The 13,414-nt window shown below is 45.0% G+C and overlaps 1 protein-coding gene across 6 annotated transcripts in view; it reads right to left on the reverse strand.

Annotated features, from left to right (window-relative positions):
* The window catches only part of crebbpa (CREB binding lysine acetyltransferase a), a 68,606-nt gene that overhangs the window by 14,321 nt on the left and 40,871 nt on the right, over positions 1-13,414 (reverse strand). For 4 of the 6 annotated variants that reach the window (XM_079498083.1, XM_079498082.1, XM_079498080.1 and 1 more), the window contains 16 exons: positions 11,968-12,070; positions 11,301-11,435; positions 10,789-10,906; positions 9,810-9,978; positions 8,477-8,539; positions 8,236-8,357; positions 6,050-6,250; positions 5,160-5,486; positions 4,668-4,835; positions 4,078-4,249; positions 3,860-3,978; positions 3,327-3,566; positions 2,729-2,817; positions 1,270-1,350; positions 643-699; positions 9-86 (listed from right to left, as the gene is read on the reverse strand). In XM_079498083.1, the coding sequence (XP_079354209.1) occupies positions 9-86; positions 643-699; positions 1,270-1,350; positions 2,729-2,817; positions 3,327-3,566; positions 3,860-3,978; positions 4,078-4,249; positions 4,668-4,835; positions 5,160-5,486; positions 6,050-6,250; positions 8,236-8,357; positions 8,477-8,539; positions 9,810-9,978; positions 10,789-10,906; positions 11,301-11,435; positions 11,968-12,070 (2,242 nt within the window). The remainder of the gene's footprint in view (positions 1-8; positions 87-642; positions 700-1,269; positions 1,351-2,728; positions 2,818-3,326; positions 3,567-3,859; positions 3,979-4,077; positions 4,250-4,667; positions 4,836-5,159; positions 5,487-6,049; positions 6,251-8,235; positions 8,358-8,476; positions 8,540-9,809; positions 9,979-10,788; positions 10,907-11,300; positions 11,436-11,967; positions 12,071-13,414) is intronic. The other 2 variants (XM_079498081.1, XM_079498084.1) reach the window with 2 other exon arrangements.

Here is a 13,414-nt window from a genome sequence, read left to right on the forward strand (position 1 = left end):
CGTCTTACCCAGACGGCCAGATGACGTCGTAGTGTAGAACACATATCTGGTGCATCTTCCGTCCACAATCTTTACATTCAACAAACCTGAAGAAAAAGAATAAGAGAACCTTGTTTTGTTTTTTTACAAAAGCGAATTATCTTCTGCCATCAGGTTCATCATTAGTTAAGAGAACCAATTCTATTCTCAATATAAAGTTCAATGTTCCTCTGCACACACCTTTGCAGGTTTTCCACAGTGTCCCTATTCTGGGCATGTCATAATGGGCAAAGATTCTGTGAAAAGGGGCCAACATCTGGCAAAAATACATCTACAAGCTCATAATGCGTATTCTTGAGAGGCGCTAGAAGCATGTAGATCGTCTATTTTCTTTCCAGTGAAGAAACTTGGTGTTAATCGTTAACTCTATCTTTGCAGAAGAGACATAACTTGTACCTGTTAAATCAACCCTAATACAGTTGTAATTATTGCCTGCATTGCCGAAATGATAATATTGAATACATTTTACCTGAGGATAATATATTGGCTTCCAATTTAACATGAATGAACTACTTATATCTTGTAAAGCCTTAGCTGGTATCACTCTAAATAATAACACTCACTGGGAACTGTGTGTGTGTGTGTGTGTGTGTGTACACTTACGGTTCAGCATCTAATGTGTCATTCTTCTTCCTTTCAAACTGGTCTTTCGATATCATTCTGAACAAGCAAGACAAGTGGAAAGTGAGAGATTAAAATGATCATTATTCAGACTTAAACAGATGCCTTTAAATTTACTAATGGTAGCATTACTGTATGACATGAACGATTTGTAAGCAACTTCGAATCATTCGTCAAGTACGAACACAAATGAAGATGTAACGTGCAATGTTTGCTCAAAAACAAGCAAATGTACAGTTGGGTGCCACCGATATTGTCCCTTATCATTTGACCCATTTAGGCCTGACCTCAACATTTTAAAAAATCCTTCTAAATCCTCCAGTTTTCTGAAATAAATATTTTCACGATTTAAAAAAAATAGCAGACCTACAAAGCTCGTAGCGTGCCACTCGGTGGCGCGCTATGAGCTTGTAGATCTGCTATTTTTCAATAGCTAAATTATAACAAAAAAAAGGGGTTCCCGCCCAAAATGGGTTAACCGTCCTTTTGCGCAGATCACGCAAACCTCAGCAAAAAGAAAAGGACAATATCGATGGCCTCCAACTGTAATCATGAATGTGTATTAAAACATGGGAAATAACTGAAGTCAGAACAATGTCCTTGTCTTACGTCTGTGGCTGAGCAGGGTCATCCCCTAAGGTCACACTCTCCCCCTGGATCTCATTGAAGCACTTCTCACAGAAATGATACCTGTAGGGTGGCACAAATAAAACGTGTCATGTCCCAATAGCTAATGTTTCGTTGCATAATAGTCACTGTTGAAGTTGTTTCTGTCCCCACATTCATTCGTGAATGTCAAATAATGCAAATTTGTTGCATTGTGCATTTGGGAGATAGTAATATGGCAGGCAACAGAGAGTGAGAGGGGAATCCCCAGCTTTCATATTGTGAATGGACCATGCTGCCTGTCTGGTTATGCTGTATCATTACATTAAAGCCGCTGCACAAGCTCCATTCTTTAAGTACCCTGTCAAAATTCCAGAGGTGCAGTTGCGACATTCATACAGCAGGGGGCACAGGGGAACACAAGACAACTTCTGTAAGCCTCTGCTGGCTTACAGAAGAAGCCAATTTCAGGAAAAGAGCATTTTCTTTTTTTCCGCCCCATCATCTTTTGCTGCTGAGCAGGCAGATCTGAGCGGATCGCGGAGCGCCCGTTGCGCAAATGAAGGTGAGCGCTGAGCGAGCGGAGAGCGGCGTGGGGGGGTGGATCAACACGAGCGAATGAGCGAGCGGGACAAAAGCCGCCGAGAGCGAAGAACGGATTTCTCGGCCGCTCCGTGGCGCTCACATGCTCCGTGACGGAACGGACTGCGCGTTGTCCTGACAACGACACACACGCGTTCATGGGAAAAGGGATTTATTTTGGAGGGAACGTCATAATCACAGCACAATAATAAACACAGGTAGAGTGAGAGAGTAGTGCGTAGCAATGTTGCCAAGCAGGGGAGGTCAAAGTTAACTGAAAGCTTAACCGGGAAATCACAGTGTGGAAGCATTTCAGCTTAGTCGTCAATGCAAAGTTGCAGACACAAACTATGCCACTGGTTTTGTGAAGTGCAAACGCTGCGGGGACCTTATGCAATGACAGTATGACCGCTATGTGGACATTATGCCAATGTCAATCATCAATGGAAAAACTGAATATCAATAAAAGCTATTGTTGATAACTGTGAAAAAGGTGTGTGCCCGTGCATGTGTGTGTGTGTGTGTGTGTGCCCGTGCATGTGTTCGTCCATGCGTGCGTGGCGGTGTGCCTGACACCATGGAAGTACAGTAAGTACATTACAAAACCAGACTTAAGAAAAAAAGTGGGAGGACATAATCAGACTTTCATGAAGTACAGTATTTTGCACCGATGCACACAAGGCCCCAACACTGAGGGGCTGAACTGCGCCGGGCTTTAAATTGCTTTGTTTAGAGCTGCAGGACAGATCCCACAGTTGAATGACTGGGTATTGTGGTTAATGTCAGTATTTAGTTGTGTGAATTGTGTGGCATGTTCAAAAACCTCAAAATTGTATGGAAACGGCAGATAACACGCATGAATGTTGAGTCACAAACATACCTGTTCTGGTAGCTGTAGTATGTGCCTCCAGTAGGTATAGTGCACAGCTGTTTGCCATAGCAACAGAGGGTTTGAGGGGAAAACTCGTACTGCAAACAAAAAGGGAGATGGATGATATAATCACATGAAAACTTTTAAACAGGTGACTATGCACCATTTTATTTTACGCAAGCACATTTCATTATGCAAGATCTCTTGTATAAAAAATAATCCTTGGTGGAATTCCCAAAGTTTTTAGTCACCCCCGTTTCCCATGATGACCTTTTTTCAAGTGCTCCCAGTATTGTTAGGAACAGGACTTAATGGTTCTGTTCGATTATAGGTAGTCCCTTCATAGTTATAACTTTCTCCACCTTCTTCAGAAGCAAACGGTGGATTTTGCCTCATTCAAGTAAGACATCACATTACAGGGGTGTACACAGATTTCAATTCCTCAGAAGAACATTGGAAGAAAAGGAAAAGTATTCACACCATCTGCTTTTAGATTCACACCATGCTAAACCAATATTTCTCTGAGTTGTGTTCAGATTACAAGAAGCTGACTTTTTGTATCTTTATAAATGTAGCCATACGATGGTTCTCCACAGCGCTGCCTTACCTTCCTACCGCAGCAGTAGCCCAGGCCCTGCATGACCGGGTCGATCTCGGACTCAAACACCTCGGCCAGCTTGGAGCAGTACTTGTACACGCGAGATGTCTTGCGGTTGTACACCCAGGCGTTGTTAAACATGAGCCAGACGTCCTCCACATACTGCCATGGCTCTTGGTACTGGCCGGTATCCAGTTTGCGCTTTATGGTTGACAGGTCTATGGGGCTCTTTACAATGTCAAAGTAATCCTGGAGATGAGACATTAGAGCAATGCCACGTCATTGAGCGTATGGAATCGTTTCACCATGTCAACATTTTCAAGATAGTGGCCCATAAACCCATCTTTTCACGCTGTGGAATGCACTTGAGCTCCTCACATCAAAACAATGAGATTTAGTTTGAAAGTTCTCTCTCTCTCTCTCTCTCTCAAAGAAGAAGAAGAATCAAATAAAAGCTTTTCATAACAGTAATGGAATACAACGACATTTCTCTGTTCAATACTGCCAAAACGGATGTTCAAAGTTGTGAAGGTGTTGCCTACCGGAATGCCTAGTTGCATGGGGTCTACAGGTTGTCTGAAGGGCAGTGACTCTGGGTCCTGCCTGTAGAGAGATTCCAGGGTGGGCATCAGAGCCTGGCGTAGCTCCTCTGGTTTAAAGACTGGAAGTGGAATAGAAATAATTGGAAAAAGTCAGCTGAAACTATTGAGGTAGAAAAACGGCACATGGAAAGCATTTTGTCCTGTTCCTCTGAACTCACTTTTCCTCCGTGATTGAGAGGAAGGTGAAGAGGTTGTGCCGTTAGCTCCTCCTTCTTCCTCCTCTTTGGGTTCCGTCTTCATCTCTGGCTTCTTCTCGTCTACCTCCATTGCCTCCTGCTTCTCCACTGGCTCCTCTTTCTTCATAGACAGCGAACCCGAGTCCTCCTCACTCTAAAGAAAGGGAGACAGCTCATTGTAGGTCACAGGGGCTGAGAGGTGTGCGTGTGGTTTGTTCTGCCCATGCATGGTCCAGGCGTGTCGACCCTAGAATGTTGGTGGGATCCATAATCACGCCACATGGACCCATCGATGACCCATCGAGTGAAAAACTATTTAAAATACTTAATTTAATTTCAAATTTCAGTTATAGAGGGCAAGTATGATGTTTTAAGGTATATAATGTTATTAGCCAGGGATCCTTTAAAGAAGCGTATGTTTCGTTTCTGTGGAAAGAAATGGATTCTGAGTGCAATGGCCTTAAGAGAGTCATGATAATGGATCAGATGGATGGCAAAATTAATGACTCAACACCAATGAAAGATTAGTTTGGTCTCATTTACTCCATTTTATTGAGAGCCATCCCACCAACCTCCATCTTGGGCTCCGTTTTGCCAGCAGACGCAAGCCGCAACTCCTGCTGGTCATGGCGCGGCTCGACTTTGGTCTCCTGGATGGGCAAGTCGGCTCCTGCGTGCTGTGAGTGCAAGTCAGCACTGGCGGCTGAGGCTGGGGTGGGCACCCGGTTATCTAGACTTATCTAGAGGGAGAGATAGCGAGAGATTAGGGAGAGAATGGATGATATAACATGAGGTGTAATATCGGCCAACATCGGCTGGTCCACATGCAGGGATGAATCTAAGTCACGCATGATGAATGAAATCCCATTTGCAAAACATTGCTCCCAAAAAGTCCACAGATGGAACATTCCCCACTTGTGATGGAGACATCCCCGTGAGATGGGCGCTATAGTGGAGATGCAGTTACAAGGTAGAATGGAGGGTTGGCAGTCAAGAGTTTAAATGGAGGGTTGGCAGTCAGAGTTTAAAGGGGGTGGGGGGCATGCGGAGGGTCTCAGTCTCACCGGCGTGGTAGGGGGTTGAGGCGGGGGCTGCGTCTGTGCCACTGTAGGGGGCTCCGCCTGGGTTTGGGGCTGGGCGGGGCGGGGCGGGGTGGAACCCAGGGCCGGGGTGGGACCCGGGCCGGGGCCAGGGAGGGTGGGGGTGGAGCTACGGCTGGAGGGCTGGGGGTGCGGCAGGTTAGTAGCCCCCCCAGCCACGGAGGCAGAGGAGGAGGAAGCAGCGGGCGGAGGTGTAGAGTGCAAGGGGGATTGGGAGGAGGCTAGCTGGGGGCTCATTGAGGGGCCAAGTGCATTCATGGGAAGGTTAGCGCTCTGCTGCTGCTGTTGCTGCTGGAGGAGAGAAGGACACACATACACACAAAGGGCAGGCGAGTCACATACGATAAAAGACAAGCAGACAAACATACAGACACAAAGGTCAGACAATGACAAACACATGTAACAACGCACACAAAGATTTAATTTAGAGATGTGATTGGCATGAAAATAAATTAACCACTTCAACCCTATACTTGATGTTGGTTGTGTTCTTTGGGGCCGTATACTTTGTTAACCGTATTCCAATGGGCTACACTAAATGTCTTTGTGGAAAATAGCCAATGTATAAGTTCACAACATGTCATGCTGCAAGCTTGTAGATCTGCTTGTTTTGGGACTGTTCCCCCAGAATAGGAAAGCTAGGGTTCAAGTGGTTAAGCGCAGGTTACAGCTAATATGTTTTGTTACAGTGATTTTTAGTTTAGCACCCCAGCACCTTGTCTGACAGAGAACCATTTTAGTTGCTAGTTAATCTGCAACATAGAGTGATTAAGCGATGACATTTACCCAATCATTTCCCATTCATTTCAACCCTTATGGTTTGTGTCCTTTCCACACTGCTCCTCGTCTCTCACCTGCGTAACCGCAGCCTGTGCAGGGGGCTGGCCTATGCCAGGCCCCACCGTTACATTGATGGCCCCCGTTGCGGTGCCGGGAGGGAACTGGGTCTGGGCCAGGAACTGTCCCTGGTTGGCAGTCTGGCCCACCATGCTGCCTCCGCCATGGGCTGCCATCATGCCCTGCGTCTGGGGCATCCTGGAGGGGGACATGCCCATCTAAACAGGATAGAAGGACGTCACGAGCAGGACTACAGCAATCTCATGGGAGTCATACATCCATTGAAATACAATGTACAGAACAGACATTTACATTGCACTGGTGCTTCCGTAACAAATACAGAAGAAGAGGATGTTTTGCCTTTATGATATTGATAATAGGCTGGCATCATCAGGTCCCCCAGGAAAGTAGGCAGCCATGAACATGGTAGGAGAGCGATTATGACTTCGCTATCTCAGGGTAATTTTTTTTGAGGGGCGCGACATTAACGTCACATTAACCTGGTAATAAACCATTTATCTTTTGGAGCATATTTCAGTGTGCAGACTATTATTTCACTATGGACTGGAACTAACCATTCAGATGCCTGTCCATACGGCTTAAGGTGTATATAATACTAACCAACCAATTCGTATTTTCCTGTTCCTCTGGCAAATGGGATTTACCGGTACTACTAGCCAAGAATCGTGGACATGACAATGGTCGGAAGTATTGCATCATGAACACAAATGCACCCATCATAAGATCTTTGCACTAAGCCACCAGTTTTAAATGGTATCAAAGTGGTACTGATGAGTCTGCCCTGACTTTGAAGCATTTCACCCACCAAGACTGATTCAATGATTGTTTAGGTCAGGGGTGTTCAACTGATTATGAACCACGGACCACCACCCTGACTAAGAATCAACCTGGGACCACCACCCCGACTAAGAATCAACCTGAGGACCACCACCCTGACTAAGAATCAACCTGGGGACCAGTGGGACCACCACCCTGACTAAGAATCAACCTGAGGACCACCACCCTGACTAAGAATCAATCTGGGGACCAGTGGGACCACCACCCTGACTAAGAATCAACCTGGGGACCATCACCCTGACTAAGAATCAACCTGGGGACCAGTGGGACCACCACCCTGACTAAGAATCAACCTGGGGACCATCACCCTGACTAAGAATCAACCTGGGGACCAGTGGGACCACCACCCTGACTAAGAATCAACCGGAGGACCACTGTTGTGTTGGGTGGGGGGATAAGGGTGTGGTGTTGCGGAAAAAGTCTGAAATAATTAAATATTGACAGCTTTGTTTAATTTGAGGTGAATTAAATCAAGCCCTTAACAGTCAGTAATTTAACTGGCATAATGCTAGTGGTCCGGAGCTATTCCTTTCCCATGGTTGCCCTTACTGTGTTCTCTAAACCTTCCATATTAAACTCATCGATAGCAGACACATGTGATTGCATGATTATATAAGAACAATTCCTAATACTCAACCAGTCAATCCGGTACACTTTCCCTTGAAATTCATACTCCCTTTCTGTGGAAGTTCTTGACATCCGACTTCCCAGTAACTGACAACATTGACGTCATCATACATCACCAGTTAATTTAGTGAACTAGTTTGTTTCCCAACTAGTGGTCGATAAAAAAGAAATCACACCCGTGTGAACAGAGTGGTGTAAGGTCTTATATAGACTGATCAGCTGTGGTCTGACGTAATGTCTGACGTAATGAAATCACACTCGTGTGAACTGGGTGACCATAGCAACCATGCTCATTTTTTGGTACGAACAGACAGACAGACAAACAGACAGACACGTAAACTAACAAAGCAAGTTGTAGGAGTGGTTTAAACATACTAAATGCATGGTCAGGGACCACATGCAATACCTTCACGGACCACCAGTGGTCCACGGACCATCAGTTGAAAGCCTCTGTTTTAGGTCACTGGTTCTCAACGTGTGGTCCAGTGACCCCCAGGCATCGTTGAGGACTTGGGAGTGTACAAATGGGTCCAATTGGTTCCATTCATACATAAATTAATTCTCCATTATGCTTTTATTGTTGTAGATTAGGGTTTTTAAATGAGAGTCCATTGCCTGATGCATATCAAACCGGCGTTCCCTGGAATTAGAAGGGCTGCTGGTTTAGGCAGCTGACGCTGTATGTGTACTGGTATTATTGAGTGTGTGTTTCTCTCACCGCTGGGACGGAGCTCATGTTGATCTGCTGAGGGTGGTTCATAGGTGAAGCAGCACGGACTCCCATGGGTGCCTGAGACAGCTGGACGTTGGGCAGCGCCATGGGGTTGAACTGATTGATTCCTGCAGACGACATTTGGACCACAAATCAGGCAATGGAATCACAAAAAAGAAAAAGAAACACAGCAGGAAGGGTCTCAGACAGACAGTCACAGTTTGAGTGCAGGATGAAAAAAAGGTACCTGGAGGAACCTGCATGCGATTCATGATCTGATTTGGCACGTTGGGCATAGGCACAGGTCCATCTGTAGATAGAGACGGTAGAAGAGGAAATTTGAGGATTGAGAAGACAGTGAAATTCTCAAATAAACATCAGCAGGAGGGGGAAAAGCAAAAGGCCCATTGAATGCTTCCAATCAGGGGTTTCTTGCCTGGATTTGAAGATCTGTCAATGGTGATTAGATGCATTAAGATCGACATTACAAATGCAGAGCCACTGGCCCAACTGGCCACTTGCAAACACTGACACCCACTTTTTCTCCCCAATTTAGTCATTATTATGCCAATTAGTTCCTCCCCACACAAATTTGTGTTGTCACTTGTTGAATGCTACAGACTCTCCTACCAGTGAGTGAGTGAGGGAGCCAAGCCGGGAGGACGTAGGGGGCCTTCGTCCTACTCCACCCGCCCAACAGTCCCTGCTGACAGGTGCCGCCTGAGGGCGTAGGAGTACGTGCAATGACCAATATCACGCTCCCCGCCCGGCGTCTATATGTTGGCATAGACACCCGACAACCTTCCGTCAGGTGAAGTGCGCTTTCAGGTTGCAGACAGACATCCATATTTAAGCGACCAAGCCATTACGACAGCCTAGCTAACGTTATCTGGTTCTGGTTCTAACAAGCGAACGGTTTCATATAAGAGCAGGGGTTGACACTAGGGTAGAGGCACTTGTCGTGCAAGTACAGGTCATGCCCACTTGCCCAAAAGGTAATTGTGTACATTATAAAATGATAGGTAAAATTAGAATTACTGTTCAATTTAACATTTTTTTTAAAAATAACTTTCTGGAGCTGTGCGATTAAAAAATAAAAAGCCATACACTACCTAATGTTTTATGCCAAATACCTACATAGCTATGAATATGACTATGAACGCTTCATTTTAAGCGCAGCATCAGTGAAAAATGCTGTTATCGCAGTATAGTCTTCAGTGCTCCAATATAAAATGATTAAAACAAAATGTTTCTACAAATCTGTCTACATACATTGTTCCTGACAACATTTTTTTTTAAAGAAACCACCCAAGTGGATAACAGTGGCACTCCAAAGACAAAGAGGCTCAGATGCTAAACTATTTATCTGCTCTGAGGAAGGCTAATGGCCAAAACACACAAGTTTTTGTCTTGCATTGTGATTTTTGGAGTGCCACTGTTTTCTTTAAAATGTGTTACTTACGCAGCAGAGTACCCACCACTCAAAAAGCACACCTGCTCTATATTCTAACAACATCACACAGTATGCGTGAGCATACTTCAGAGTTCTTCCTAGGGGTGTACAGAAGTGCGGCACTCACTCTGTGGCCTGCTGGGGCCGAGAGCGTTGGGCTGGAGACCTGGCTGGGCCCCCTGAGAGGTCAATGGGGCTTGGTTGATGATCTGTTTCTGCAGCCGCGACCGCCTCTTCTCCTCCAGTTCCTTCTGGATCTTGTAGATCTTCTCAGCCAGGAAGTGGTAGTACTCATCCTGGAGGAACACAGAGACCCCAAGGCAAGGGGATGGAATTAGACCTATTACATGTATGACAGTGGAATTAAATTATAGACAGTTTCAACAGCCTACTGTTGCTAGCAAAAGTATGAACACCCATGCCAACATCCTGTTGTGCAATTTTAAAATAGTAGTTTATTCTTCTTTTTCTTCTTTATTCTTACACACATTTACATATTGTAGGCTTGCTAGTCGGCTGGAATCCGATGGTAATTCCGACGGAGCATTAGTCCGACATGCGGGAACAATGGTCGGACTAGCACTGCTCAGTTATGTTTAGGGTTTGAGGTAGGTTGTCGGTCTAATGACTGTCGGACCAATAATAGTGTCGGAACTAAAGCTGTACCAAGTCGGCTAGCTAAGAGCAGTTACTCTGAAACTTAAGATTGTTTCCCAAGGAATACAAAAGTTCAAAACATTGTTCAGGACAGTGGTATAATATACCAAGCCAGTGAATTAAATCAAAATAAATGAAATGTCTTAAACTTATTTCAACAACTTCCAACAACTCCTAATTAGTTTGTAACAGGGTGGTGGCAAAAGTGTAAAGCCCAAACCACACCAGTTGTAACTCCTTGCAACTAGTCGCAAGTCCGGTCAATCACATCAATGCAATTCCTTGCAACTGCCATTGGTAATAACGGTTGCGAGTAGTAGCATGTTGCAAGGAGTTGCGTGGCGAATCCTTGGTGCGGTTTGAGCTTAACTGCAGACAGTATGGAAGAGTTGTGTGTATCTCGAACAAACAGAGGAGCATGAACTTCACCTCAACATGACTACACCTACCCTGCTGTTAGCCGACTCGTACATGTCCCCCTCCACCTTCCTGGCATACGCCACCAGGTTCTCCATCCGCCTGTCCTTCAGAGCTGCCGGGTCTGGGGTGGGGAATATGGCTTGAACTCTTAACAGCCAGAAGACAAGGAGAGAGAGAGAGACATGGAACCAGTGAATGATTTATAACATTCAGAAAAGGAAGTACATTATTTTCTACCCCCCCCCCCCCCCCCCCCATCCACTGGCCACAGCGGCTACTTAAAGAAAGCAAACAATTTAACCAGCTCCTTTCATTATTCAAAACTGGAACAGACTAGAAAATGGGAGCTTCCAATGATGGTTGGCTACCTGCCAAATGAGCTGGTACAGGGGAGATGAATTTGCAAGATTTGACAAAATGTATAAGTAGTTGGTTTGTTGCCACCGTTACTTTAGTTTTTCCCACCCTGATAATGAACCACACAACTTGTGTTCAAAAACAGCTGTATTTTCTCAAGCAGCAGCAGGGTTACCAGACTCACAGTTTGTGTACAAGGTGGTTGCGCAGGTCCTGAGTGACGTGCTCATGCCAGGATTTCCTGGTGCCGGTGGCAGAGAGGGGTGCTGCTGTGGGCAGGTTGCCCATGGGCACAGCCGATCCATCAGGCAGCAGCTGACTAGAGGAGGGAAAGCAACAGAGACAGGAGGAGCGGGCGAGAGAATATATTGAGTACAACTTCAATGTTGACCTGCTACAATATAACATCGATCATGTCGAGCCTTAAAGACAGGGTGCCATGGTTTTGTACTTTTTCTGTTTTGTATGCGTCCATATGGAGTTAACGTTACTCTAATAGACCCACAGGTGTGGTTATACTATGCAAATGTCTTCCCTGTGTATTTTTGGTTTCTTCCTGAAAGATGCAAGCTTTTGAGTCAATGGTCCCAATCGAAATACACCACTTAAGTGATGTACTAAAACTCCGGTTCAAAACGTTTCAACAAAACATTTTTCACACGAGAAGAAAATAAATAGACATTTGTGCCACCGGACCATGCTGACGCAGGACCCACTTGAGTCACACCGTTTGGGCATCAGAGCGAGTTGTTGGACACATATAAGTGTTTTTGAATAGGCGGGATGTAATAGCGTAAAAGGGATAAAAAGAATGAGGGTATTATAGCCGTTATAAAGGAAATATAACATACTTGTTAGCATTGAGTGCATTGGGGAGTGTGGAGTCTGTGTGCAGGTTTGTCTGCTCCGACGTGGGAACGCCCATCGCTGTGCCTCCAAGGGCTATCTGGTTAGCTGGAGACACAAAAGAAGAGCATCAAAAATATTACACACACACACGCGTAGTAGCTATAATACACTCAAGGCTGATTTTCACTGATATTAATGGCACAACATTGCTGCAGTTTGGAGCGAGGCACTTCTAACCGCATCACTTAAATGGCAATAATAACCGTAAAGACACCTTTGAGTGTAATATTACACACTTATACAACAGTTCCCAACGACAAAAGTTACCATCATCTTTTTTATTACTAACTTAACAATATAAACAGAACATACATTTAAAGGTGAAAATAGACAAGGTTGTAAGTCCTAGTTGCGTATTATTGCTGAGATTCTCTGTTGCTTGGGAGAACCTGTAGCTTACTCGTAAAGGACTGTATGAAGGTGGCTGGTCTGAGGGACGATTGGAGGAGTCAATCACACGGAACAATTTGGGTGCCAAGGAATCTTTTTCAGAATAAAGGCGCTAGAGTGCCAAGCAGATGAGGGAAATTTTTCATTTCCCCGCCAAAACCGTGAGGTGAAATCTTCCTTTACTACATCACCGTCGTAAAACTGATCGCTTTAGAAGCGTTAAAATTCTAAACGAGATGAAGTCAGAACATCGGCGTTCTGATCAAAACCACAGACAGTGGCGTATATTGAGAGTAAATAAGGAAGATTGTCAGCCAGTAAACCAGGAGGCCGCTGTAAAAACAAAAACAAATTAGCGATCCCGTTTTATATCGATAAAAAAGACCTTAAGACTTGTCCACATGTCCCAGGCACCCTGCGGTTTTATTTGTGTGTGGACGTCCTAGGCATCACAAGCGTGTAATCTGAGGTTTTCTCGGAAGATTCTTCTCGCTTCTTACTTTGATCTGCTCAAATGCTAATCTTCTATTACCAATATTAATGCTAATGATAATGCACTGCCCTGTACGTCAGTTTATATAAGGCGATGTGACGTCATGCTGTGATGTCACACTGACATCGGTTTCCGTGGTATACACAGAATATTTCTAGCTGTCATAATGACATCAAAGTAAAATGTACAGTCATGGGGCATATCTATCAATAAATGCACCATGTCCCTGTATGTCTGTCTGCACGTACGCGTGTACAGCTGTAATGCACGTAACTCAAGAACCATTTACCCACCGCCTTCAAATTCGACACACACACACGTTCCACACTCCCACAGGGAGTGCAGTGCCCGGTGTCAAGACGGTAGGACCCACGGTTGTCCACAACCTCAACAAAAGGCCTCTGCTCCATATATGGAGCTGGCCTGTTCTGACATCATTCTGACATCTGCATTGACTCCATATTTGGGCATGCCTGCCAAAGAACTCGATATATGGACATAAAAAG

The sequence above is a fragment of the Electrona antarctica genome (genome assembly GCF_951216825.1).
Source record: "Electrona antarctica genome assembly, chromosome: 4".
Classification (NCBI taxonomy): domain Eukaryota; kingdom Metazoa; phylum Chordata; class Actinopteri; order Myctophiformes; family Myctophidae; genus Electrona; species Electrona antarctica.